At 56.5% G+C, this 27,027-nt stretch overlaps 2 protein-coding genes across 2 annotated transcripts; one reads left to right on the top strand and one right to left on the bottom strand.

Annotated features, from left to right (window-relative positions):
• Positions 1–2,459: 2,459 nt before the first annotated feature.
• On the bottom strand, positions 2,460–14,706 carry CRYBB1 (crystallin beta B1; the record flags this gene model as incomplete). The annotated part of the gene is made up of 5 exons (XM_080717703.1): positions 2,460–2,643; positions 4,802–4,944; positions 7,996–8,128; positions 13,082–13,200; positions 14,533–14,706. 5 exons carry the CDS (start codon positions 14,704–14,706, stop codon positions 2,460–2,462), a joined length of 753 nt encoding a protein of 250 aa, XP_080573829.1.
• Positions 14,707–19,500: 4,794 nt separating this feature from the next.
• Positions 19,501–25,052, top strand: CRYBA4 (crystallin beta A4; the record flags this gene model as incomplete). The annotated part of the gene is made up of 5 exons (XM_080717625.1): positions 19,501–19,539; positions 20,062–20,180; positions 22,486–22,627; positions 23,850–23,992; positions 24,905–25,052. 5 exons carry the CDS (start codon positions 19,501–19,503, stop codon positions 25,050–25,052), a joined length of 591 nt encoding a protein of 196 aa, XP_080573751.1.
• Positions 25,053–27,027: the final 1,975 nt, after the last annotated feature.

Below are 27,027 nucleotides of genomic sequence, written 5' to 3'. Positions count from 1 at the left end.
AATTAAATTCTGAGTGATAAGAAAGCGGAACTTGGGAGGCTGAAATAGGAAAGCCTCAGGTTCGAGGGCAGCCTTGGCAACTTAGCAAGACTCCTGTCTCCGCCTCCCGAGCACTGGGGTTACAGGTGTGTGCCACGGCACCAGCTCCTCGCACCTCCTGACTTGCCCGCGTTGTCCACGGACAAGGCAGCCTTGAGTCCAACATACTGGCCCAGAGGGAGGTGGGGGGCGAGCGAGACCCCGGGAGGCCGTGCCAGGTGGGGCACCTCCGCTTTGAAGCGCACGGGGGGACCACCCTTCCTGCCAGCTTCCTCTGTGCCTCACTGAGCACCCCCACCCCCACATAGCCACGAGCCGCCGTCCCCACCCCGTGGGATTGGCCCCCGCCCAGTCGCTCGGCCTCCGTGTCTCGCCATGCGCATTCGTGCGCACTGGACACAGGATGAGGGTGCCCGGTTCGCAGTGCAGACGCCACCTGGACCTGTGCTCTGTGGCTTGAGGAAGTGGCGTCTTGTCACGGGGTCACGTGGCACCCAGCTGTCTTCTCTGCCCGAACTACGTCTACGCCTATCATTTCCTTCTCCACCCAGTGAGCTCCAGCCCCATGCCTCAAGGCTCCCTTAATTAATTAATTAATTTAGCGGGTCTGGGGATGGAACCCAGGGGCATTCTACCTCCAAGCTGTACCCCCCCAGCCCTATTTTTTATTCTTTTTTTTTTTTTTTTTTTTTTTGCGGGTCTGGGGATGGAACCCAGGGGCATTTGACCTCCGAGCTACACCCCCTGCCCTATTTTTTATTCTTTCTTTTGAAACCGGGTCTCACTGAGTTGCAGAGGGCCTCACTAAGTAGCTGAGGCTGGCCGCGAACCGTGATCCTCCAGGTCTCAGCCTCCCGAATGCTGGGATTACAAGCATGTGCCACCATGCCTGGCCTTATTCTTTATTTTATTATTATTATTATTATTATTATTATTATTATTATTATTATTATTATTATTATTTGGTGGTTCTGGAGTTCCTAGAAGCCCTTCTACCTCTGGGCTACACTCCCAGACCTATTTTATTTTTGGAAACAGGGTCTCTTAAGCCAGTGTGGCTGGCTTTGAACCTGCACGATCCTCCTGTCTCTGCCTCCCAAGCGCGGGGATTACAAGTGTGCGCCACCACGCCCGGCCTTATTCTTTATTTTAAAACAGGTTCTAAGTAGCTGAGACTAGCCTCAAACCTGCAATCCCCCTGTCTCAGCCTCCCAAGTATTGGGATTACAAGCGTGCACCACCACGCTCGGCTTAAGGCCCCCTTTAAGCCCTTTCTCCTCCAGGAGACTCTGCACGGCAGCCCGTCTCCCGCCAGGCTTCCTGCACCGGGTAATGATTAACATCAGTCAATGAGAATATCAATCTGGAAGTCAATAATGTCTGCGGGGGATTTTTAAAAAGGTTGGTTCTGCGTGGAGCCCGGGCCCGAGATTAAATAACACGGAACTGGATACACAAAAGTAATGATCTTTTCAACCTTCATGGATTAAGTCAGGAAGAAAGAAAGGAAGGAAGGAAGGAAGACAGACAGACAGACAGACATCCAACTTCTACTGGTACTAGCACACTGCTCATTTTTCTCTGATGTCTGCCAATCACCCATCTTGTCAAAGAAAAAGCAGAGTTCCGGCTCAGGAACTTTGGCGGGCAGCCATGTCTTCTGAGAATTCCATATCGGTCTCCAAATTATACCTGATTTGTTTACAAGATTGGTGTGTGTGTGTGTGTGTGTGTGTGTGTGTGTGTGTGTGTGTTACCAGGGGTTGAACCCAGGGGCGTCCTACCTCTGAGTTACACCGCCAGCCAGACTGTCTTTTGTATCTTGAGACGCGGTCTCCCCACGTCGCCGGGCACTGACCTCAAACCTGCCATCCTCCTGTCTCCGCCTCCCAAGCACTGGCGTAGGAGCCCCCACCACCGCGCCCAGTCTCTAGGCTCGCTCCTATCTCTGGTGCGTTACTGACCTGCTGCTTCCTGAAGTGTCATAAAGATTATTTACAAATCAGTGCATATAAGCATAAAGTGGTGAGTGTGTTTAGGTAAAAATGTCACCTGCGCCACAGCCCAGATGGTGGTGTATAAATAGAGCCAAAGGTCACGGAGAAGAGGGTGGTGCCGGAAGGAAGAGAGTTTGAAAACCCAGGTTTGTGCAAAGTGCCCGGGCTCAGGTCTAGACTTGCATGCTGTGTGACCTTGGGCTGTCAGTTGCCCTCTCTGAGCCTCGGTTCCCCCTAGTCACAATTCCAACCCCCTCGAGTGTTCCGAAAGAGAAGGTGCGGGAAGCAAGTGCCCTGTCTGCCGTTCCTATTGTTAGAAGGAAGAGGAAGCCGCAGCCCGCAGCGACATCGCTCACAGACCCGGAGGCGGTTTGGCTTCAGGAACTTTTATTTGCCTGGGGAGGGGGCTGGCGGGAGCGCGGCTCACTTGGGGGGCTCGGCGGCCAGGACGGGGAAGCAGCCCTCACGGTGCCACTGGCGGTCCCGCAGGCGGCGCACGGACTGCATCTGCGGCTGGAAGGCCCCCCACTCATTCCAGTGTCGGAAGTCGCCGGGCTCCAGGAGGTACTGGTATCCACGGTAGCCGGGATACTGGTAGCCGACCCAGCTGGGAGGAGAGAAAGAGGGTTGCCATGGGAACCCCAACCCTGGACCACTCCATCTCCATCCTCCATCTCCCACCTTGGGGGAGGGGGAGGCTGGGCCTGACCTCAAACCTGCAATCCTCCTGCCTCAGCCTCCCAGGTGCTGGGATTAGGAGCACAGTTCCTGTGCCCCGGCTTTGTGGCATACTGCTGTGTGCCCCAGGGCAAGGTCCCTGCTTCTCTGACCTGCCTTGGCTTCTTAGTCTAGACAGTGGGGCGGGCAGAGTGCCTGGCTTAGTAAGAATGTTTTGGGGGGACAAATGGAAAACCATTTGCTAACAGGCTGCCGGTGTGTGGTGGGGAGAGGTCCACGCCCCACTGAATGTGGAAACCGGGGCTCGGAGTAGAACAGAATTACGTCAGCGAGGACTGGTGAGGACTGAGGTGGACAGTCCTCCTCCTCCTCCGCCTCTTTCTCCTCCTCCTCCTCCTCTTCTTCCTCCTCCTCCTCCTCCTCCTCCTCCTCCTCCTCCTCTTCTTCCTCTTCCTTCTTTTTTGCACTGGGGATTGAACCCAGGGGCATTTTGCCCCTGAACCACACCCCCAGCCCCATTTTAATTTTTATTTTGAAACAGAGTCTGGCTGAGTTGCCGAGGGTCCCTGTAAGTTGCTGAGGCCGCCTTCGAATCTGCAATCCTCCTGTCTCACATTCCCCGAGCACCAGGACTGTGCGCCATCTTGTCCGGTTTAGACGAGTCCTATTTCCAAAGTTAAGTCTTCTTTGTGCATCTAGTGAATTTGTACGGGGGCGACTGGGGACACACAGTCTGGAATCAGACAGTACCCGGCTCAGGGCCTAGCCCTGCCGGCGGCAGGCAGGGAGACTCTAGGCGGACAGGTTCCCAGAACCTCGGCTTCCTGTCTGCGGAGCGGCGCTCACAACGCAGCTCCCCACGGCGGCGTATGAGACAGAGCAGCTGTTCATTTAAAAGACTGGCACGACTTGGTCTGTGGATAGCACCTAGTCATCACGACCCGTGCTCCGTCTCTCACTTGGCTTGGCTCACTGTCTATGCCGGGAGGGTCTCTCCCAGGGCCCTCTCGGAGCCCCTCTGCTCATCTTGGAAAGCCTGGTTGTTTTTTGTGTGTGTGGTTTTTTTTTTTTGGTGGTACTGGGGTTCCTGGAAACCCTTCTACCTCCTGGAAGCCCTTCTACCTCCAGGCTACACTCCCAGACCTATTTTATATTTCTATTTGGAAACAGGGTTTCTTAAACCAACGTGGCTGGCTTCGAACCTGCGCAATCCTCCTGTCTCCGCCTCCCAAGCGCGGGGATGACAAGCGTGCACCACCACGCCCCGCGGTAAGCCTGGTTTAAGTGTCAGCCCTTTCAGCTAATCCCTGCCCGCCCTCTGCCCGACAGACGCAGGCCAGTGCCAGAGACTGCCCTCCCTCTGGCCTGCGACACGACCCCCATCCGGCCATCTATTCCCAGCACCATGGGGCACCGTGGGTCTGCTGTCTTGGGCTGGCCGGCCTCCCTGAAGGCAGGACCTGGCCCCTCTGCTGTGCTGGTGAGCCTGGCGCTGTGCCTGGCTCTCAGACAAGGCTTGGGGCACACCAGGTGCCTGCGATGGTGGGGATACAGGCTTCAGGGACGGGCAGAGGATGGGGAAAGACCAAGGAGCCGGGCGTGGTGGCGCACGCTTGTCATCCCAGCATTCGGGAGGCTGAGACAAGGAGGATCGCGGTTCACGGACAGCCTACTTAGTGAGGCCCTCTGCAACTCAGTGAGACCCTGTTTCAAAATAAAGAATAAAAAATAGGGCTGGGGTGTAGCCTAGAGGTCAAATGCCCCTGGGTTCCATCCCCAGACCCCCCCCCCAAAAAAAAAAGCCCAAGGTCCTGAGAGTGTCAGCAGAGCTCGGAGAGGATGGGCAGATGAAGAGACTGGAGGCTAACCTTTGCCAGAGGGGCCGGGGCACCTGGCCTGGCTGCTGGGAGGCCGAGGGTGGGTAAAGCGACCCTCCGTGGGCATTTGGCCCTTCCTGTGTTCCCATGGACGCAGGGGCGTGGGGCTCTGTTTGGGAAGCTTCCAACCACAGCTGTTCAGAACCAAGAAGGCCCGCGCCATGCCAGGCCAAGGGGCAGCCTCCCGGGGACCCGCGGGAGGAGGCTTACGTGCCACTGGACACTCTCACACTGCCCACGCGGTCGCAGAAGCCGTAGACCCAGAGGCTGGGCACGTCGTCCTCCTGGATCTCCATGGTGTTGCCCTTGAAGTTGGCGCCTTCAAACAGGCAGATCTTGTGCTCCTGGGAGTCCTGGGGAGGAGAGGCTGGGTCAGGGAGGCCATGTGTGCGCCGAGCAGAGGGGAGGCGCCAGGTGGGGCGTCCTGTGTGCGCAGAGCGGGAGGGGTCTGCTCGGGCCACCCTGGGCCTCTTCTTGGGGGTCACTGCTGCCTGGCCTGGAAGGACCCACCTTATCCCGGACGGTCTTGTGGATGGAGCAAGTCAGCCCTTATCTGGTATTTAGCTGGCCGTGGTGGTACCCATGGGTCATCCCAGGACTTGGGAGGCTGACACAGGAGGATGGCAGGTTGGAAGCCAGCCTCAGCTATTCATTTGTTTGTTTATTTATTTATTTATTTATTTATTTATTTATTTTGCGGTACTGGGGATGGAGCCCAGGGGCATTCTACCCCCAAGAGACACCCCAGCCCTATTTTTTTATTCTTTATTTTGAAACAGGGTCTCGCTGAGTTGCAAAAGACCTCACTGAGTAGTAGCTGAGGCTGTCCACGAACCGCGATCCTCCTGTCTCAGCCTCCTGAATGCTGGGATCACAAGCGTGCGCCACCGCGCCCGGCTCTGTCTCAGCAATTTAGTGAGACCCTCCGCAACTTAGTAAGACCCTGTTTCAAAGGGGAAAAAAATAGAGAGCTGGGGGATGTATCTCAGAGGTAGAATGCCCCTGGGTTCAATCCTCAGTTACACACACACACAATAAACAAACAAACAAACAAACATCTGTTTAAAGAGCACTGAATGCCATGCTTGGCACACACCCAAATACTCAAAAAAAAAAAAAAAAAAGTGCTCATTGCCTTTGCTGCTGGGGTCAGGGACTCAGAGGTTCAGAGAGGCCGAGCCCTCGGCCGCTGGAGATTAACCAGACCCCTTTCGTACATGTCCCTGTGAATGGAGTTAAAGTTAGAAATTGACCCTGGAGTCACAGATGGCGCTGATGCAGCCCAGATCTGGGTTCAATTCCCACCTCTCACACTTGTGTGCTGGTGACCTGGTGTGTGTGTGTGTGTGTGTGTGTGTGTGTGTGTGTGCGCGCTGCTAGGGATGGAACCCAGGGGCATCCCACCTCCAGGCTACACCCACAGCCCCTTTTTTTGGTGGTACTGGGGTTCCTGGAAGCCCTTCTACCTCCGGGCTACACTCCCAGACCTATTTTCACATTTTCATTTGGAAACAGGGTCTCCTAAGCCAGCGCGCGCGGCTGGCTCCGAACCTGCACCATCCTCCTGTCTCTGCCCCCCGAGCGCGGGAATGACAAGCGTGCCCACCACGCCCGGCTCCCCAGCTCAATTTCATTTGGAAACAGGGTCTTGCTAAATCGCTGAGGCTGGCTTCGAACCTGCGATCCTACTGTCTCCGTTTCCCAAGCACCAGGACTATGAGCAGGAGCCACCACGCCCACTACCTCGGGCGTTCCGTGCTGCCCCTCTGAGCCTGGGTTTGTCCACCCGCAGAAGGGGCTGCTTTTGCCTCCCGCTGGCATGGCGAGACCCAGATACCCAAGCCGTGGTCGGGCAGAGGAGGGAAGACGCCGCCCTTGCATTTGGGCGCACGGCTCCGTTCTGGCTGGCCTTTTTTTTTTTTTTTTTTTTTTTTGTGGTACTGGGGTTCCTGGAAGCCCGTCTATCTCCGGACTACACTCCCAGACCTATTTTATTTTTGGAAACAGGGTCTCCTAAGCCAGCGCGGCTGGCTTCGAACCTGCGCGATCCTCCTGTCTCTGCCTCCCAAGCGCGGGGATGACAAGCGTGCGCCACCACGCCCGGCCCGAGGCTGGCCTAACTTTTAACGCTTCCTTGGCGGTCTTGTTGTATAAAGGTGCCCGTGATTGCCGAGGACAAAGCTCACCATATTTTCACACCAGGAAGCTGGGTGTGACGGCGCACACCCGGCGTCTCAGTCCACGGGAGGCTGGGACAGGAAGACCGCAGGGTCGGCGACTCTGTGAGACCCTGACTCATAATAAAAGATCAAAAGGGCTGGGGGTGTAGCTCAGAGGCAGGACCACCCTGGGTCCAATCCCCAGCACCGAACCCACAGAAAAGGAATCGGGAGCTGCTACGGGACCGAGGGGGTGACGTGCACAGCGGCGTCTGGAAGGAGCCACAGCGGTGTCAACCTCCAGGGTCTCTGTGTCCACAGAGCTGAGTGTGAAGCCCAGTCCCATCCCCGGCCAGCCGTGTATAGCCTTCAAACTCCGTCACCCGCTTCTTGCCTCTGTTTCCTTGTTTTTAAAATGGATGTTCTGAGCCGGGTGTGGTGGCGCACGCTTGTAATCCCCGCGCTTGGGAGGCTGAGACAGGAGGATCGCGCGGGTTCGAAGCCAGCCTCAGCTACTTAGTGAGGCTCTCGGCAACTTAGTGAGACCCTGTTTCCAAATAAAGTATTAAAAAATAAGTCTGGGAGTATATTCCAGAGGTAGAAAATCTCCTGGGCCCCCCCTCCACAATAAATAAATAAATAAATAAATAAATAAATAAATAAATAAATAAATCTGCCAGCCAGCCAGCCAGCCATCATCCATTCATCCATCCATCCATCCACCTACCCACCCATCATTCCATCCACCCATCTATCTATCCGTCCATCCACCCATCCATTCACTTACCCATCCATCCATCCATCCATCCATCCATCCATCCAATTAATAAATAAATAAATAGAGTGTAGCCCGGAGGTAGAAGGGTTCCATCCCCAGTATCACAGAAAGAAAGAAAGAAAGAAAGAAAGAAAGAAAGAAAGAAAGAAAGAAAGAAAGAGAAAGAGAAAAGCAAAGCTCCCTAGGAGGGTGTCAGGTGCACCCAGGGATTAAAACGTACTACAAAGAGAGTGATCCCTCAGCTCTAACAGCTGGGAGGGGGTTCTAATTTCCACAGCAGCAGGAAAAGAGGAGAGAGGTTTCTGTGCGTGGACCTGCCCCGGGTCCCTAGCGTGTGCCAGGTCCCCATGGAGGATGTGGGCTTCTGGACAGATTTCTGAGAATGAGGACCCAGAGCTCCCGGGCCCATTCCTTCCTCTGTCCCCTCGCCCACCAGCGGCCCAGGCCGCCGCCCCGGAGCCACTCACCATCCTGATGGGTCGGAAGGACACGAGCCGGTCACTGCGGTAGCTGCTGGACCAGGAGTCCCAGCGCGGGTACTCCCCCTTCTCCAGGACGAACATCTCCCCGCGGAAGTTGGACTGCTCGAAGGCCACCCAGCTGCGGGAGGAAGGAAGGAGCAGGAGGGGCAGAGGAAGAGAGAGGAAGCCATCGGCAGATGGTCCTCCCCCTCCCCGCGCTGGCCCGTCCCCCCCGGCAAAGCAGCCCCGAGGCCGCAGGGGGGTCCGAGGTGGACCCGAGGCGGCTGTTCTGTCTAGGCTGTGCGACACGGGCAGCGGCTTCACCTCTCTGAACCTTGGCTTCCTCAGCTACACCGGGACGCTTTTCTGGGGCTGGTGAAAGCTCGAATGAGATAAGTGTGTAATAATCTGAGTACACTGTTGGTTCTTTGTTTTTAGGCCCTAGAAATTGAACCCAGAGGCATTCTACCCCCTAAACTACACCCTCAGCCCTATTTTATTTTTATTTTGAAACAGGGCGTGTCTCGTTAAATTGCTGAGAGGTAGCAGGGCGTGGTGGCGCACTCTTGTCATCCCCGCGCTTGGGAGGCGGAGACGGGAGGATCGTGCAGGTTCCAAGCCAGCCGTGCTGGCTTAAGAGACCCTGTTTCCAAATAAAAATATATAAAAAATAGGTCTGGGAGTGTAGCCCGGAGGTAGAAGGGCTTCCAGGAACCCCAGTACCACCAAAAAATATAAATAAATAAATAAATAAAATAAAATAAATTGCTGAGAGTTGCACTATTTACTGAGGCTGTCCTTAAACCTGCCATCCTCCTGCCTCAGCCTCCCAAGTACTGGGATTACAAGCATGCGTCACCATCCCCAGCTGAATACGCTATTTTTGCAAATGTAGCATCTAAACATGCTTTGGGTACTATAAGGACCCAACGCCAGATAACTCAGAAATAGGTTTTAGCTGGGCACTATAGTACTTGCCAGTAGTTGGGAGGTTGAAACAGGAGGATTGCAGGTTTGAGGCCAGTGTCAACAACTTACTGAGGCCCTTAGCAACTTAGTGCGATCCTGATCCAAAATTTAAAAATAAAATAAAATAGGGCTGGGGGTGTAGACTGGAGGTAGAGCACCCCTTGGTTTAATCCCTAATACCAAAAAAATAAATCTCAGATACCTGTGTGACTTGGTGGGATATGGCAGTGCACATGGAGTTGTTCAGGATGGATTAGTATTCTGAAGTCGGTGGGGCTGGTTCCTGTCTCTCCCCATTTGGCTGGATTAAGGGCCATTAAGGACGGGAAGGGAGCTTGTGTGGGAAGGACCAGCGATTCTGGGGAGACAGGGCGATTCCCATTCTACGAAGGAGAGGGCTGGCCGAGGGCCCCGGGCCTTTGCTCTCTGTGTGTTTGGGCATTCTCAGGGAGAGCTGAGGGAACCGGGGCACACGTGCCGTCTTCCTGGGGGCTGCTGGGACAGAAAGACGGCGGAGAGGAGCCCTGACAGATGGAGACCGGAGGCGTCCCAGGAGCCTCGGTGCCGCTGAAGGATGGGCCAGCCGCACTGGAGTGACAGAATCGAAAGTGAGGACACGTGCTTCAGAGTGCAGCCGAGTCGGCCTCCGCTCTACCTGGTCTGGAGTGGAGAAGAAAAATATGGTGGATGGATGGATGGATGGATGGATGGATGGATGGATGATGGATGGATGGATAATGGATGGATGATGGGTGGATGGATGGATGGATGGATGGGTGGATGGATGATGGATGGATGGATGGAAGGATGGGTGGGTAGGTGAATGGATGGGTGGGTGGATGAATGGATGGATGGGTGAGTGGATGGAAGGATAGGTGGGTAGGTGGATGGATGGATGATTGGAAGGATAGATGGATGGGTGGATGGTTGGATAGATGGATGGGTGGATGGTGGGTGAATGGAGGATGGATGGATGGATGGATGGATGGGTAGATGAGTGGATGGGTAGATGGTGGGTGGATGGAGGACGGATGGATGGATGATAGATGGTGGATGGATGGATGGGTGGATGGATGGATGGATGGGTGGATGGATGGATGGATAGATGGGTGGATGGATGGATAGATGGGTGGATGGATGGATAGATGGATGGGTGGATGGTGGGTGGATGGTGGGTGGATGGAGATTGGATGGATGGTAGATGGTGGATGGATGGGTGGGTGGGTGGTAGGTGGGTGGGTGATGGGTGGGTGGATAGATGAACAGATGATTGAATGGATGGGTAGGGGAATGGATGGATAGGTAGATAGTTAAGTAAATGGCTGAGTAGATGGCTGGATGGACAGGTGGGTGGATGATGAGGAATGGCTAGATAGTGGACTGAAGGCTGGATGGATTGATCCAGAGATGGATACATGGATGGCGAATGCTTGGATGGGTAGATGCCTGGGTGGATAGGAAGGGGTGGGGAAGCAGCAGGTTCTGGATTCTAATCTCAGCCCGCACACCTATTTGCAGTGTCACTTGGGGCAGTCACGTTGGCCACTAAGCCTCAGTAAAAGAGAGGGAAGAATTTCCTCGGCCTTGTCAGGAGGTCTGAGATCCTAAAACAGAGGCTGCACGGTGCAGATTCAACACAGAGTAAGCACAATAGGTGATGTCATTTGCGATGAAAGAGGGCGGCCTGGTGGCGCACAGTTGTCATCCCAGCATCTGGGAGGCTGAGACAGGAGGACCGCAGTTCGCGGACAGCCTCAGCTACTTAGCGAGGCCTCTGCAACTCAGTGAGACCCCGTTTCAAAATAAAGAATAGAAAATAGGCTGGAGGTGTAGCTCGGAGGGAGAATGCCCCTGGGTTCCATCCCCAAAGCCACAAAAAAAAAAAAAAAAAGGTGGGGGAGGGAAGGAAGCTGCTGCTGGGCTGAACTTTTAGACAGACAAGCAGGCAGGCAGGCAGACAGACAGGCGCTGTTGTAATCCTGCCACCCAGCTCCGCCCACCCTTGTCTTTCTCAAGTGGCCCCTGAGTGGGAATTTTAAATATTTATGCCAATGCTTTGCCTCATTGCTGCGGTCACCTGAGTCTGCAAGCCCGAAGAGGAGCCGGGCAGGAACCTCAATCCACGGCTTTGGAAACGGAGGCTGAGAGGGGCCGTGTCCTCAGGCCAAGGCGACACGAGGCTCCGGGGTCTCATGTGCGCCTCCCTCCTGCCCTGCTGCCCAGACATTGCCTTCCCCTCTTCCCCGCCCATCTCTTTCTCTCCAGCCTGCTCCCCACAGCCGCGCTGGCCCTGCCCCCGGCCTGGACCACAGGTCCATTTCTGTCCATCTGTGCTCAGCCTGGAGCACGCAGCGGAGACCAGATGCATCTCTGAGGAGAAATACTCTGGGTTTGAGTCATCAGCACCCAAAACAGCCTGAAACCCCAGGCTGGCCACATCCGGCAGTTTCTGTTCCCAGCTGGGTTTGGGGCCAGGGGCGGGGCCGAGGTGGCCTTAACCACAGCGGGGGTGGGGTGGGTGCAGAAGGCACTAAGGAGCAGGGTAGCCTGGTAAACTCAGGAATGTGGGTGGGGGGAATCGTCATCACTGTCACCTGCGGAGGTAGGGTGCCCCGCCCACTCAGCGCCACCTGTGGAAGCCTCGGGATGCCCAGGACGGCCAGAGAGGACGGAGACTCTCCCCATTTCAGAGAGGAGCAGATCAAGGCTTGGAGACTGAACGAGGTGGACACAGCTGAGACTCAAACCCATGCCGTCTGAGCTCGAAACCTGTGTCTGCCCTTTGTACTGCGAGCGACCCTGGGATGCTCAGGAGGCAGGACCACGCTCCTTGGAGCGGGGAAAATAAGCACAGGGGTCACCACCCAGCACCCTGACCTCATGCTCAGGCCGGTACGAGAACAGCCAGACTGAGGGACATTCATTTCTGCTGCCCCTGGGGATTGTGGGACCTGAGTAGCCCCGAGTAATGGCCAGGCAGAAATAGGACACCATGCCCAGGGAGCGAGATCAGCTGACCCAAGTAAAATGCTGCCACAAACCAGGAGGTGACTGATAGGTTGGGTCCCCCCCTCCCCTCATGGGACCCTGCAGCTGGGACAGGAGAGCCTGGAGCCCGGGAAGCCAGAAGCAGAGATGGGGCAGACCCCAGATGTCGCCAAAGGACCTCCATTCTCCCTCCTCGCCAGCCCCCAGCCCCGACCCCGCTACCTAAATGCCCTCACCTCCTGTCTGCAGACCGCTAGGTTTCTGGGTCGACAGACCTCCCCTGGGAGCGCAAATAAAGCACCTGGTCTCAAAGCCAGGCGTGGTGGCGCACGCTTGTAATCCCAGCACTTGGGAGGCTGAGACCGGAGGATCACGGCTCGCGGCCAGCCTCGGCTACTTAGTGAGGCCCTTTGCAACTCAGTGAGACCCTGTTTCAAAATAAAGAATAAAAAGTAGGGCCGGGGGAGTAGTTTGGAGGTAGAATGCTCCTGGATCCCATCCCCAGTACTGCAAAAAAAAAAAAAAAAAAAAAAAATAGTGCTTGGTCTCACTCTCCTTTGCTGGATTTTGCCTCCCTTGTGACCCTTGACTCAATTTCAGCGTTACAGTGACCATGGCCAACTAACACCCCTGAAGAGCCTCAGTTTCCCCATCTGTTAAATGAGGGTGAGGACAGTCCCTCCTTGGCCCAGCTTGGGGCAGACACCTGGGCCAGCCCTCAGCCGGCGCCGGCACCTGCTGGCTCGCACAGGGACTTAGCGTCCCTCTGGGGCAGCTTGACACCCGGGAGGGGGGCCCCAGGCGGACGCTTGGGCCCAGGCTCCTCCTGCCCTCCTGATGGACTAGGAGATTCCTTCCACAGCTGTATTTTGCTGTATTTTGCTGGCGCTCAGAACCGTGACTCCCGTCGGTGTGAGCGGCGCTATTCGGATGACCGCTCTGAGACCCAGTTTCCTCGTCCATCGAGTGGAGAGGAAGGTGTGTACCTCCGTGTCGGATTCGCAACACGGACTGGCCAAACGGAGGCGCCACCAGCCTGGTGCCCGCACACGGCAGGCGCCCGGGAAGTGTGCTGACACCACGTACACGGCTGGGGCAGAGGGTGGAAGGCGGCCCCGGCCCGCCCGGCACTCACGGTCCCGAGGTGACGAGGAGGCTGCGGATCCGGTCAAAGCCGCGGTCCCCCAGGTTCAGGCACTCCCCGGAGAACTCCGCCCGGCGACCCTGGAAGTTCTCCTGCTCGAAGACCACCAGCTGCGAGACAGACAGAGGCCCCCGCGGAGGGCAGTGGGAGGTGGAGCCAGGCCAGACCAACAAACCTGCGTCCAGCCACTCCCACGGCTGGCCTGCGCCGCCATTAGAAACAGGGCCTCCCTTCCAGAACCTCCTCTGTGAGGTCCTCCAAGCTGGAGCACTCCCTCCGCCACCGCGCAGCCCCATCTCGAAGCTCCCACCGCCCGCCTGACTTGGGTTCTAGGCTGGACCTCAGGTGCTCGCCTCTGTCCTAGGCTCAGGTGCCTCCTTCTCCAGGAAGCCTGCCCAGATTGCTCCTCCTCCACGCTTGGGTAGCTGGGGCTCCGCTAGCGCCCTCTGTGGTGACCACACTGTACAGTCAGTGCTGTTTTGTCTGTCTGTCTGTCCCCCCCCCCCCCCCGCCCTGCCTCTCTCTCCTTTACCCAACTCCTTCCTCCTGGACCGTGTGACACTGGTTTGGGTGCTCCGGTCCCGTCCCTCCCGGGACAGGCTGGGCGGCCGCCAACCCAGACACTTCCTGGCTTTTGGGTCTACGCGGGCGCGGCGGCCGCCTGTCCCGCAGGTGTCCTTTCTGCTGTGACCTGCGTGCTGTGCTTTGGGTCCTGGTTGTTACTGCACAGCCCAGAGCAGGCCCCTTCCTCTCGAGGCATGCTGAGACCCCTGCCCAGTGTCCTGGGCTCCTGAGTGGCTGGGACGGAGGAGACCAGGGAGGAGGGCATGGAGAAAGGGGGTGGAGGAGGGAAGGGATGGGAGGACGGGAGAGAGGAGAGAACGGGCCAAGGAGCAGAGAAGAGGAGGGAGAGGGAGGAGGGCAGGGAGCAGGAGGAGGAGGAGGAGGGGAAGTGCAGGGGAGGAGGGAGGATGGGGAGAAGGGAGGATGGGGAGGAGGAGGAATGGGAGGGAGGATGGGGAGGAGGAGGAATAGGGAGGATGGGGAGGAGGAGGGATGGGAGGATGGGTAGGAGAGAGGATGGGTAGGAGGGAGGATGGGGAGGAGGAGGAATGGGAGGAAGGAGGAAGAGGAGAAAGGGTGGGGAGGAGGAGGGATGGGAGGGAGGAGGAGGAGGATGGGGGAGGAGCACTGAGAGAAGGAGGCCATATGGAGGAAGGAAGGAGGAGAGATGGAAGAAAGGGTGGGAGGAGGAGAAGTGAGAGGAGAAGGGATAAGAGGAGGAGGGATGGGAGGAGGGATGAGAAGAGGAGAAATGGAAGGAGTGGGAGGGATGGAAGGAGGAGGACAGATGGGAGGGAGAATGGGAGGAAGAGGGATGAGAGGAGGAGGAGGAGGGAGGGGAAAGAGGAGGAGGCCGGTCCCCTGCCCCAGGTCCTCACCCTGTAGCTCCCGGGAGGCATCTCGGCCACCTTGGCGCTGGGCATGGGCACGGAGGTGGGTGCCACGGCGGGCCCGGGGCCGGGGGCCGGTGCAGCTGGCGGGGCGCCCTTGGCCTTGCCCTCGGGCCCCGGGTTCACGGCCGCCGTGGCTGAGGCCTTCGCAGGCTGAGACATGGTTCCTTCCTGCAGGACCAAGAAAGAACCCTGAGCTCTGGCTGGACCCAGGCGCCCGCTGCCCCCTTCAGCGCCCCGTGTCCTTAGCCCGGAAACTGCTCCCTCTTGACCTCCTTTAGCGGAGTAAGCTTTTCCTAGGGATGCCAGGGATTGAACCTGCACAGCTACACCCCAGCCATTGTCCTCCTCCTCCTCCTCCTCCTCTTCCTCCTCCTCCTCCTCCTCCTCCTCTCCTCCTTCTCCTTCTCCTTCTTTTTGCAGTACTGGGGATGGAGTATCTCTGAGCTGCACCCCCAGCCCTATTTTTATGCTTTATTTCGATTCAGGGTCTCACTGAGTTGCAGAGGGCCTCACTAAGTAGCTGGGGCTGGCCCCAAACCACGACCCTCCTGTCTCAGCCTCCCCAGTGCTGGGATTACAGGCGTGTGCCACCACGCCCCGCTTTTCTTCTTATTCTGAAACAGGGTCTCACTAAGTTGCTGAGGCTGGCCAAGAACCCATGACCTCCCGTATTTGCACAAGCGTGCACTGCCACGCCCGGCTCTGTAGGTAGCCGCAGCTTTGAAGGTCTTCGTCCCCTCCCCTCTCCCAGTTAAGAACATCTGTGCACCTTCCTGCCAGGCCTGGGAGCAGCTGCTTCTTGGGGCAGCGTCCCACTCGGGCAAAGGTAAGGACAGCACATCCACCTGCCCCTAAGCCCGTGCCGGAGGAGCTGGAGCCTCACCCCGCCCCATGCAGCCCAGGCCCAGAGGACAGGGCGCCCTGCCCCAGCCCAGCTCGGGCTCCCATCTCAGCCGGGGCAGATGGACGCTGCGAGGGGTTTATTAAAACGCTCTGCCGTCTCCTTTCCCTGATTTACCCAGCCCTCTGCCCTCAGCCCCTGGCTCCGCCGGGCACCTCGGACAGCCTCAGTTAACATCTCTTCAGAAGAGCGCACGCAGGCTCCAGCTCCCTTCCCGGCCGGCCGCCTCCGGCCTTCCCTGGGCTCAGGCAGAGTCCACGCGGGCCTGGGGCAGGCAGGACCCATGGGTGCCATCCAGGGTTCTAAAAATGGCTGCGTGGGCAGTGGGCGGAGAGGGGTCCCGCCATCCCAGCGGCTTCTGGTGGCTCTGGGGATGTCAGGGATGTGGGTTCTCTGGAATGTGTCGTGATGAGACATCAGGACATCGACTGTCCCCAAGGGAGGGTGTTCCCTCCTGTTTTAAAGACAACAGGAGGACCCCCTAAGGGCGAGAGGTGGGCCTCTGCGCTCTCCCCAGCCTGGCCGCCTCTCTGAGGAAGACTGACCTGTGGCCGCTCCGGGCCTCCACCATCCCTGCGGGCCAGACATCTGGGCCACATCTGGGCTCCTGGCCATCCCAAGCCTGTTCTGGGAACCTCACCCCACCCGGGCTGGACTCATATTCTCTCTCTCTCTCTCTCTCTCTCTCTCTCTCTCTCTCTCTCTCTCTCTCTGACTTTTCTGCCCTCTGTGCCCGCCCCTCCCTCCCTTCCCCCCTTCCCCCTGGCCTCTCCTGTTAGCCCTGGAGGCAGCCCACTTTCCTCTTACCTGGGACTTAGACTTCCTGCTGGCAGACAGGCGGGTGCTGTGGGTGACCAGGGCCCGACCCCCCATTTTATAATCTGGCAGGCGCCCGGTGCTATAGTCTGCCCCACAGAGGGGAGCTGGCTCAGCAGGACGCGGGCCGGGGTTCCTGCAGAGGTGGCGCTTTCCATTGTGAGGCTGCCGTGTCCCTGCCCAGGGATGGGCCGCCCTGGCTGGGGCATGGGGCAGGGGCAGGGGGGAGCCCTGGAACACAGGAGCCCAGAGTTGAGTCCTGGCCCAGCCCCCTGCGCCCTGTGCTGCGCTGTGTGTGTCTGGGCTTGGCTTTGTGTCCACAGCTGCAGGTGGGTAGTGGGTTCTTCTTAGATGTCACACATCTAAGTAGCACTGAAGTGTGGCATGGTGGCCAAACACACCTGTTATTTTAATACTCAGGAGGCTGAGACAGGAGGATTGTGGGTTCGAGGCCAGCCTTGACAACTTTAATGAGCCCCTCAGAAACTTAATGAAACCCTGTTTCCAAGTAAAAAATAAAATAAAATAGAGCCGGGCCTGGTGGCTCACGCTTGTAATCCCAGCATTCGGGAGGCTGAGACGGGAGGATTCGGTTCAAGGACAGCCTCAGCTACTACTTAGTGAGGCCCTTTGCAACTCAGTGAGACTCTGTTTCAAAATAAAGAATTAGCCGGGCGTGGTGGCGCAAGTTTATAATCGCCGGGCTTGGGAAACAGAGACAGGAGGATCGCACAGGTTTGAAGCCAGCCTCGGCTACTTAGTGAGGCTCTCAGCAACTTAGTGAGACCCTGTTTCCAAATTAAAAAAATAAATAATAGGTCTGGGAGTATAGCCTGGAGGTAGAAAACCCCTGGGTTCCACCCCCAGCATCACAAAAAATAATGATAATAAAAAATAAAAAATACGGCTGGGCGCGGTGTATCTCGGAGGTAGAATTAATGCCCCTGGGTTCTATCCCCAGTAACACACAGAGACACAAAAAAATAAAATAAAATAGGGCTGAGGGTGTAGCTCAGAGGTAGATGCCCCGGGTTCAGTCCTCAGGACCACAAAAGGAAGAGGACAGTAAGCAAAATATAACTGGGCCGGGAAGGCTGAGGAGGGGGCGACATCTGGTCTGCAGCCCCCCCGCCCCCCCGAGCTCGCCCTGGAGCTAAGAGGCTGGGTCCACCTCCTGTGGCTTCTAGCACCAGGTCCTCTCGCTGGACACTTAAAGACGAGGTGAGACCTCGGTCCAGGTGGGAAGCCAGGCACTCTCTGAGCTCAGACGGGCTGGACTTTGAGGCCCCGGGGCCTTTTGGCCACACTGGGCCCTGTCCTTTCCGGACCGGTCAGTAGCCCACTATTAGCATCAGGGACGGAGCTGGTGGCTGGGGGCGCGGGAGCCCGGCTCGGAGCCTCCCCAGTGGCAGGGCCTGGCCGCGGCAGCCATCTCTCAGCATCTAGTGGTGACACTATCCTTCCAGAGGGTCGTGACAGAAGCAGGGGACAGGGGACGCTGGGGAAACTCAGATGGCGACAGAGGAGGCCAGAGAAGCCCAGCGCGACAGCCGAGGACCTGGTCGGGACCAAGACACCGAGGGGCAGAGACAGTGGTCCAGGGGTCCTAGACTCCCACACACAGCCGATGCCGGAAGCCACGTGGTCTGATTCCCTCCTTTCCCAAATGGAGCCCCTGAGGCCGGCTGAGAGAAGGGCCCTCAGTGCGGTCACATGATCTGGACTCAGCGAAGCCGGGCAGGGCGCCGTGCGTGGGGGTCTGTCTGCACAGGTGTGTCTCTGGGGCCCTGGCTCTGTCTGGCATCACGCTGGGCCGGGGCCAGTCCTGCTCCTGGAGCACTTCCGGGCCCCCCACTCTGCAGCCTCCCTTCGGCCTTTTATCCTGGGCCAAGACCCCCGGGGAAGGAGAGAGGGAGGGCGGGGGGGGGGAGCCGCAGGAGGGGGCAGATACTGGTCCCCGGCCAAGATGCCTGCGGTTTGGAAGGGAAGGCAGCAGACAGACCTTCCACCTCCCGCCTTGTCCGGGGCTGGCCCCTGGGGGAGGTGACCTGACCCGTCCCCGGCCCTAGCTGCTGACGCCTCTGTACTGGGGCTTGGGCCAGGACTGGCCTTTGTCTCTGGGCTCACTTGCTGACTTGGGGATTTGTCTCTGGGGGCCCCTCTCTCCTCCCTGCCTATAAGAGCTTGACCTTGGCCCGTCCTGGCTCTGACAAGTTCTCTGGGCCCATCTCGGTAAGTCCTGGTGGGAGCAGAGCTCTACCCGAGGTCCTGGAACGGGGGGAGCCCAGGTCCCCAGGCCTGGGGGGGTCACTGTGTCACCCCGAACCCCATCCTCGCCCTACCCAAGAACAGACCCAACGCCCAGGCTGCACTGCGGCCCTCTTTTCTTCCTTTCTTTTCTTTCCCTATCTCTCTCCCTCTTCCTTCCATCCTGGTTCTGGGGACTGAACCCAAGGACGCTCTACCACCGAGCTACACCCCGGGCCCCAGGGGCTGGCTGAGGTGCTGAGGCTGGCCTTGAACCTGCGACCCTTCCATCTCAGCCTGGGAAAGTACCTCTGGGGGTTGCAGGGATGTACCACTGCGCTGGATAACACCCATTTAAAACCAGCACAATTTTATTGCTTACATTGTCTTTTTTTTTTTTTTTTTGGTACTGGGGATGGAACCCAGGAACATTCTACCTCCAAGCTGCACCCCCAGCCCTATGTTTTTTTTTTAATTATTCTTTATTTGGAAACAGGGTCTCACTGAGTTGCTGAGGGCCTCGCTAAGTAGCTGAGGCTGTCCTTGAACTGAGATCCTCCAGGTCTCAGCCTCCCAAATGCTGGGATGACAAGCGTGTGCGCCCCCACGCCCGGCTTTGTGGCTTGCATTTCTACCCGGACAGTTGCTCTTTGGGTTGGTGCTGCGTTTGAAAGCCCTTATTAAGCCGGGAGCTTTGGTGCTGGCTGGGAGGAGGGGCCCACCGCCCGGCGGTCACGGGAGATTTCTCACAGCGAGCAGATTAGACCACAGAGTGGGGCTCGGAGTCTGAGTGGGTGAGCTCAGAGATGGAGGTAGGATGCTCTGCTCTCAGTTGGAAAGGATGGGGCGGGAATGGGCTAACGCGGGCTTTGCCCCGGGCCCGTTGTATCTCCACGACATCTTGACTCTGACTCTTTCGGGGTCTGAGTACAGCAGCGAGTTGGGGCCGAAGGTCACTGCGTCCTTCTCCTGTGCAGGAAGGAGCCAGCATGGCCTTGCAATGCACCAAGTCGGCGGGACACTGGAAGGTAGGAAGGGGCTCAGCACGGGTGTCCAGGGGCTCGGGGATGCGGGTCCAGCCTGAGTCCTAAAACCCCATCTCCACCTCCACGGAGCTCCACCTCCCCTGGGGCGCCTTCTGAGCATCCACTGTGCAGACATTGCAATCCAGGCGCCTGGGGATGCAGAGAGTGCTTGAATTTGAACTTGGGTCTTCCGCCTCCCAAACGTGAGCTCCTGCGCTCTCTGGCAAAGGCTGCAGTCTTTTGTCTTGATTTCTTTGACCCTCTTTGTATTTCGAATACATTTGAGTTTGCTCTCACCCTTTAAGAACCTAGGCTGCATTACCACTTGGCAACAGCTGGCGGTGCTAGAGAGAGTGCCCATTACCTGCCTTCTGCAGACCCCACATCGCTCCTCAGCTCACCCGCCCGGCCCTGGAGGCACCCATTTTCCTTCCGACTCTGCCCTGAGTCCTGAGGACAGCCCCCCAACTCCCACTCCAGAGGATTCTGACGCCTGTGGGGCCCCTCCTTTTCTTTCTGGTGCAGATTGTGGTGTGGGACGAGGAGGGCTTCCAGGGCCGGCGGCATGAGTTCACAGCGGATTGCCCCAGCGTGCTGGAGCTTGGCTTTGAGACCGTGAGATCCTTGAAAGTGCTGAGCGGCGCGTGAGTCTGGGGGACACTGGGTCTGGGGGCGTGAGGGGTGGGAGCTGGAGAGTGTGCCGGGACTCTCAGATGTTCTCAGCCCTGTCTCGGTAGGCTCTGACTGGGCCTGTGTGCGCTTCTGAAGCCTGAGATGTTGAGCACTGCCCAACTAGAGGGGTACCGCTCACACCGTCCTGCCCACTGGATGAGGCAGCCCGGTGGGAAATGCTCCTAAGAACTGAGTGCCAGGTCTCTAAAATGTCCCTTTCAGGCATAAATTGAAATTTGACATCACCCAAAATAGAAGGCAGCCGGGCGTGGCGGCGCACGCTTGTCATCCCAGCATTTGGGAGGCTGAGACCTGAGGATCGCGGTTCGCGGACAGCCTCAGCTGCTTAGCGAGGCCCTCTGTAACTCAGTGAGACCCTGTTTCAAAAATGAAAAGACTAAGCCGGGCGTGGTGGCGCACACGCTTGTAATCCCGGCATCTGGGAGACTGAGATCGGAGGATCGCGGTTCGCGGACAGCCTCAGCTACTTAGCGAGGCTCTCTGCAACTCAGTGAGACCTGGTTTCGAAATAAAGAATAAAAAATAGGGCAGGGGGTGTAGCTTGGAGGTCAAATGCCCCTGGGTTCCATCCCCAGGCCCGCAAAAAAAAAAAAAAAAAAAAAAAGACTAAAAAATAGGGCAGGGGGTGTAGCTCGGAGGTCAAATGCCCCTAGGTTCCATCCCCAGACCCGTAAATAAATAAATAAATAAATAAATAAATAAATAAATAAATAGACTAAAAATAGGGCAGGGGGTGTAGCTCGGAGGTCAAATGCCCCTGGGTTCCATCCCCAGGCCCGCAAAAAAATAAATAAATAAATAAAAAATAAAAAAATAGACTAAAAATTAGGGCAGGGGGTGTAGCTCGGAGGTCAAATGCCCCTAGGTTCCATCCCCAGACCCGTAAATAAATAAATAAATAAATAAATAAACAAACAAACAAACAGACTAAAAAATAGGGCTGGGGGTGTAGCTTGGAGGTAGAATGCCCCTGGGTTCTATCCCCAGTACTGCAAAAAAACAAAAACAAAACAAAAAACTACTTTAAAAATGCTACTGATTTTTAGCTCACTTTTGTGGCCTGAGACTCCAAGCATGAGCTCTCTTTGGAGAGAGAGGGGGAAGGTAGTTTGGTGCTTGGGTCACAGTCCTAACACAGGGAGGCCCTAATATCCTGCAGGTTTTCTGCCAGGATGACTGTCTACACCAGCGCTGTCCAGTCCAGAGCCACACGCAGGTCATACGCGGCCACTACGGATTTATTTATGTGCCAATGTGATTAGCTGGCTGTGGCCAGTGGCTATCACACTGGATGGAAGGTTCTAGACAGCTGGAAAGCTGACTGAGGGCAAGCAGGGTCCTCTGTGGGATCTGGAGACACTTAGTGTCACGCCGGCAAGTGCTGCCCTGGCGGGCTGTGCGCACCTCAGCCCGCAGGAGCGCCCGTTTAGCTTCTGTGTCTATAGACCGGGAAATGGGGGCTCGCATGGGAACCATCTCGGGCCGTGTGCAGCAGGCGGACGGGCTCGGCCAGGAAGGAGGCCGTGAACCTGGACCAATCCCGGCCACTTGTTACCTACAGAGGCAGCAAATGCAGGGCCCACGCGGCCCCAGCCTCCCGGCTCTCGTTCCTCACGATATGAAAGGAAAAGGGGGGCAGATGGCAGGCAGCCAGGGGTGACGCCCCGTAGCTATTGTAGCCGAGGGCGGGGGTGGGGAGAGAGGAGAGAGAGAGAGAGAGAGAGAGGAAGAAGAAGAAGAAGAAGAAGAAGAAGAAGAAGAAGAAGAAGGAGGAGGAGGAGGAGGAGGAGGAGGAGGAGAAGGAGGAGGAGGAGGAGGAGAGGCAAAGAAGGAAGGAGAAGGAGCAGGAGGAGGAGGGGGAAGGAGGTATGGGGAGGAGCAGGAGCAGGTGGAGTGGCAAAGTAGGGGCAGAGGAGGGTGAGGAGGAAGGGGATGAAGGGCAGGAGGAGGACTGAGGAGGGGGGAAGCTCCCCACAAGCTTGCCCCTCTGCACATGGTCTGGCAGGGTTCTGAGGAACCCAGCGAGGCTTGGGTCAGCCCAGGGCGGTCAGGTCACCCGGCCTAAGTGGCCACCACCGTGCTGGGTCCTCAGCACCCTCGCAGAGCAGTCCCCTGGCCTAATGGGGACACAGTGAGTGGGGGGGCTGCAGGGCTCTGGCCTGGACCGCTACTGGGAGGGCGATGCCCAGCAGCGCCAGCCCAGTGCCTCCCGGGGGCACAGGCGCTCCAGAGAGACCCCTGGCTCTGTGTCCGCAGGTGGGTGGGCTTCGAGCACGCTGGCTTCCAGGGGCAGCAGTACGTGCTGGAGCGCGGCGAGTACCCGTGCTGGGACGCCTGGAGCGGGAACACGGCCTACCCAGCTGAGAGGCTCACCTCCTTCCGGCCCGTGGCCTGCGCCGTGAGTCCACCGCGGCCTCCCAGAGGCCCGGGCCCTGCGGGGGTCACACTCCAGGGACCTCTCCCTGAGTCCCCGGCGTCGGCTCCTCTGACCCTCAGTATCTTCGTCTTGATAAGGGGCCACAGCACCCTTGGGGTGGGGAAGGAGAAGCGTGTCTGAGCCAGAGCCGCCATCAACGCTTGCCCATTGCGAGTCTGGTTATGATGGGAGCCGGCCTGCTGCGTCCCTCTTCTCGTGACTCGGGGGCCCTGGGGGGAACCTTGGTCTTAATTCCTGGTGCTCCTGATTTTGCATTTTACTGCTGTTTTTGGAGTATGGGTGGAGGTGGACACTGCTACCCCATCTTACAGATGGAAAAAACAATATTAATTTTATATATATATATATATATATATATATATATATATATATATATGGGATTAAACCCCGGAGCATTATACCTCTGAGCTACACACACTTCCCAGCCCTTCTATTTTTCTAGTTTTCTTTCAAAACAGGGTCTGGCTAGGTTGCTGAGAGTCTTGGTAAGTTGCTGAGGCTGGCCTTGAACCTGTTATCCTCCTGTCTCAGCCTCCTAGTACTGAGATTACAGGCATGCACACCCTTGTCTGGCTAGGAAGCTAACACTTAATTTTTATGTTCCTTCAAGGCAATTTGATTCATTTCAAATGATCTAAGTGGCTATATTTATCATCCAAAATTCGGGGGGGGGGAGGACCCTGATATATGTATGACAGAATAAAAAAGTAAAAATCACTAATAATCGTACTTCTGAGACAAGCCACGGTTATAAAAGCAGTAGAGGGGACTTGTGTTCTCAATTGCTAGCAAGAGGCCCTGTCTCTACCTGTGCCAGACCTCTAACTGTATCTGTCCTGTATCATCTATTTACGTATGTTATAGCTACATCTGTATCTAGGCACACTTAACCTTGTTATAAAAACAGAACCCTGAGAGGTGGAGCATAGCTCAGTGGTAGAGCACCTGGTTAGCATGCATGAGGTCCTGGGTTCGATCCCCAGCACCACCCAAATAAAAATAAAGAGAAAGAATGATAATAAACTTAAGACCTAGAAAGTGGCTCTCCTCAGCAGGCGAGCAGACCATAGTCATTCTTCTGGAGCTTAGATCTCCTTTATGACACCATTTTTCGTTGATGGCCAAGACGCCCGGGTTTCCTGCTGGGTGCCTGGTGGTCTGAAGCGGTTCCCTGTACCCACAGAACCACCGTGACTCCAGGCTGACCATCTTTGAGGAGGAGAATTTCCTGGGCAGGAAGGGAGAGCTGAGTGACGACTACCCCTCCCTCCAGGCCATGGGCTGGGACGGCAACCAGGTGGGCTCCTTCCACGTCCACTCTGGCGCGTAAGTGTGCTCAGGACTCTGGTGGGGCAGAGAGGGTGCTGGGAAGGGTCTGCCTGGGGCCAGAGCCCGCCCTCCAGAGGAGAACTTGAAGGTGGGGGCAGAGAGGGGTCTCGGGCAGAATTCTTGGGCTTACAGGTGACGGAAAACCAGACCCAACTTGTTAAAGCCCAAATAACGTTCACTGACCCTTGTAATAGCTTCAGGCACTGTGGGGTCCAGGTGCCATCAGGGTCCATCTGCCTTGCTTTGCCTGGCTTGGCGTGGCTGTATTCCTAGACGAGGTCTTCCCATGTGAAGGCAGAGATGGCGTCTTCATCTTTGCATCCCAGCCCCTGGGAGAGGCTGCCCTTCTCAATAATTCCATCAGCGTTTCCAGGGAAGGCACTCATAGGTCCAACTTGGGTCACGTGCTCCATTCTCAACCAATCACCATGCCCACAGGAAGGGGATGCCTCACTAAGTAGCTGAGGCCTTCCGCGAACCGCGATCCTCCTGTCTCAGCCTCCCGAATGCTGGGATGGCGGGCGTGCCGCACCAGCCCGGCCATTCGCTCATTTCTTTATGAGGCTCCTGCCCCTGGCAGGGCAGCTGTCTGCTAACTGGGGACAGCAGGAACGCACCACCCGCGCCGACCCCACGTGCCGGCCTGGTGGCAGGGGAGGCTGGCATTTTGCAAATAATCTTCAGATGATGGAACTTGGTAGGACGGTGGCCCGGGCCGGGGGACGGTCAGGGTGCCCTGATGGAGTGCTGGGCCCCGACGGACACACACGGCTGGGCTGGCAGGATTTTCCTGGCGGGAAAGGCATGCTAAAGGCGCAGGGGCGGGGAGAGGGCCTGCATCCATCAGTGAAGCCAGCTGGGATGGCTGGTGCCTCTGAAGGAGAGCTGACCCTCTCTCTCCTCTTCCAGCTGGGTTTGCTCCCAGTTTCCCGGCTACCGGGGCTTCCAGTACGTGCTGGAGAGTGACCACCACTCGGGCGACTACAAGCACTTCCGTGAGTGGGGCTCGCATGCGCAGACCTTCCAGGTGCAGAGCGTCCGCAGGATCCAGCAGTGAGCGGGCGCGCGGAAGGCGCATGCGCAGCCGGCCCGGGCTCGCCCTGCACCTGCACCTGCACCTGCACCTGCACCTGCACCTGCACCTGCACCTGCACCTGCACCTGCACCTGCACCTGGACCCGGCGCCCGCTCGCTCCTCCGCCTCCTCGCCCAAGCCCGCAGCCCAGCGCCGGTCAGCAGGTCCATGCGCAGCCAGCAAGGAAAACGCAACGTAATAAAGACAGAAAAGAAGCCCAGACTTACCTGTGCCTTTCAATTTCCCTCCTCTTCCCCAAGAATCAGTTTTTAGCTTTATTAGTTTTCTCTGTCGTTTGTCTGTGCCTTTTATTTCACTAATTTCCTTTTTTTTACTTTAGTCTTTCTTTCCCCTTTCTCTTTCTCTTTTCTTTTCCTTTTATTTTTTTCAGAACTGGGAATCGGACATCCCCAGCCCTATAGTTTGTTTTGTTTTGTTTTTGGTGGTACTGGAAATAGAACCCAGAGGCCTTCTGCCTCTGAGCTACACCCCAGGCCTATTTTATTTTTTATTTGGAAACACGCTCTCACTAAATACTGAGGGCCTAGCCGGGCATGGTGGCGCACGCTTGTAATCCCAGCACTTGGGAGGCTGAGACAGGAGGATCGCACAGGTTCGAAGCCAGCCTCAGCTACTTAGTGAGGCTCTCAGCAACTTAGTGAGACCCTGTTTCTAATAAAATATATATAAAAAAATAGGTCTGGAAGTGTAGCCCAGAGGTAGAAAGCTCCTGGGTTCCATCCCCACCACCACAAAAATAAATAAATAAATAAATAAATAAATAAATAAATAAATACTGAGGACCTTAGTAACCGAGGCTGGCCTCAAACCTTGATCCTCCTGTCTCGGCCTCCCAAGTACTGGGTTCACAAGCGCGCACCTCCAAGCCTGGCTGTTACGGTGGCACAGCAAAACTGTACTGGTGCGAGGTGTAGCTGCGGGTTCTTGTTAGCTATTTTAGAAAAGGATAGCCCGAGCTCTTCTTAAGCAATTTTATTATTACCAAAGCAGAAAGGACAGAAATTAAAACACCGCAGGGGGGAGGATGTAGTGGAGTCACTTGAAAATAAGTTCCTGGGGTTTTGGATACAGAAGAGTTTTTATAAAGATACATTATCCTTCATCCTGCTCAGCCAATCATCTTCTGGCCTAGGCGAGCCCGCCCCTTCGCCCCCTGCAGGCCCCTTTTTATGATGATGGGGATTGTGATGATGGGGATTGTGATGATGGGGATTGTGATGATGGGCTTTCTTGCTCAGCCCCAAAGCTTTTCGGCTTAGATGCCAGTGCAGGCCCAGGTCTCTGTTAGGACCAAAATGATGAACAAAGCCAGGGGTCACATGGTCTCTGCCCCCCTTGACAGAGGCCCGTACCCTCCTCCTCATTCTTGGGGGATTCTAGCCTATCTGCTAGAAGTTACTTTTTATGTAAACCTGTGTTCAGGATACGAAGGCCCTGGGTCCCAGCTCTCCCGTGTACTTGCTAATTACTTTTGGGTGAGAGAACTCTGCGTCATAACAGCTGCCCGAGTGCCTGGCAGGAACCAGGCCCTGACTGCTTTTTACATTTTGAAACTGATTTCCGATACACCAGTACCAAAGTCGTTTTCTGATACATTAATATCAAAGTCATTTTCCAGTGCCGGCACATTAATAGCAAATCTATTTTCAAATACATTTTGAAGCCATTTCCCAGTATCGGCACACTGGCTACCAGCCCTATTTTTTATTCTTTATTTGGAAACAGGGTCTCACTAAGTTGCGGAGGGCCTCGCTAAGCAGCTGAGGCTGGAAGTGAACCTGTGATCCGCCTGTCTCAGCCCCCCGAGTCCTGGGATTGCAGGCGTGGCCACCACGCCTGCCTTATATTTCCTTCTTTCTATGCATTTCAGATTTATTTTGTTCTTAGTTTTTCTGGGTTTTTAAGGCAGAGTCTTAGGTCCTTAACTTTAGACCTC

Source organism: Muscardinus avellanarius, assembly GCF_963383645.1.
Source record: "Muscardinus avellanarius genome assembly, chromosome: 21".
Taxonomy (NCBI): Eukaryota; Metazoa; Chordata; class Mammalia; order Rodentia; family Gliridae; genus Muscardinus; species Muscardinus avellanarius.
Note: the sequence above shows the minus strand (reverse complement) of the source record. Positions and strands in the feature narration are given on the sequence as shown.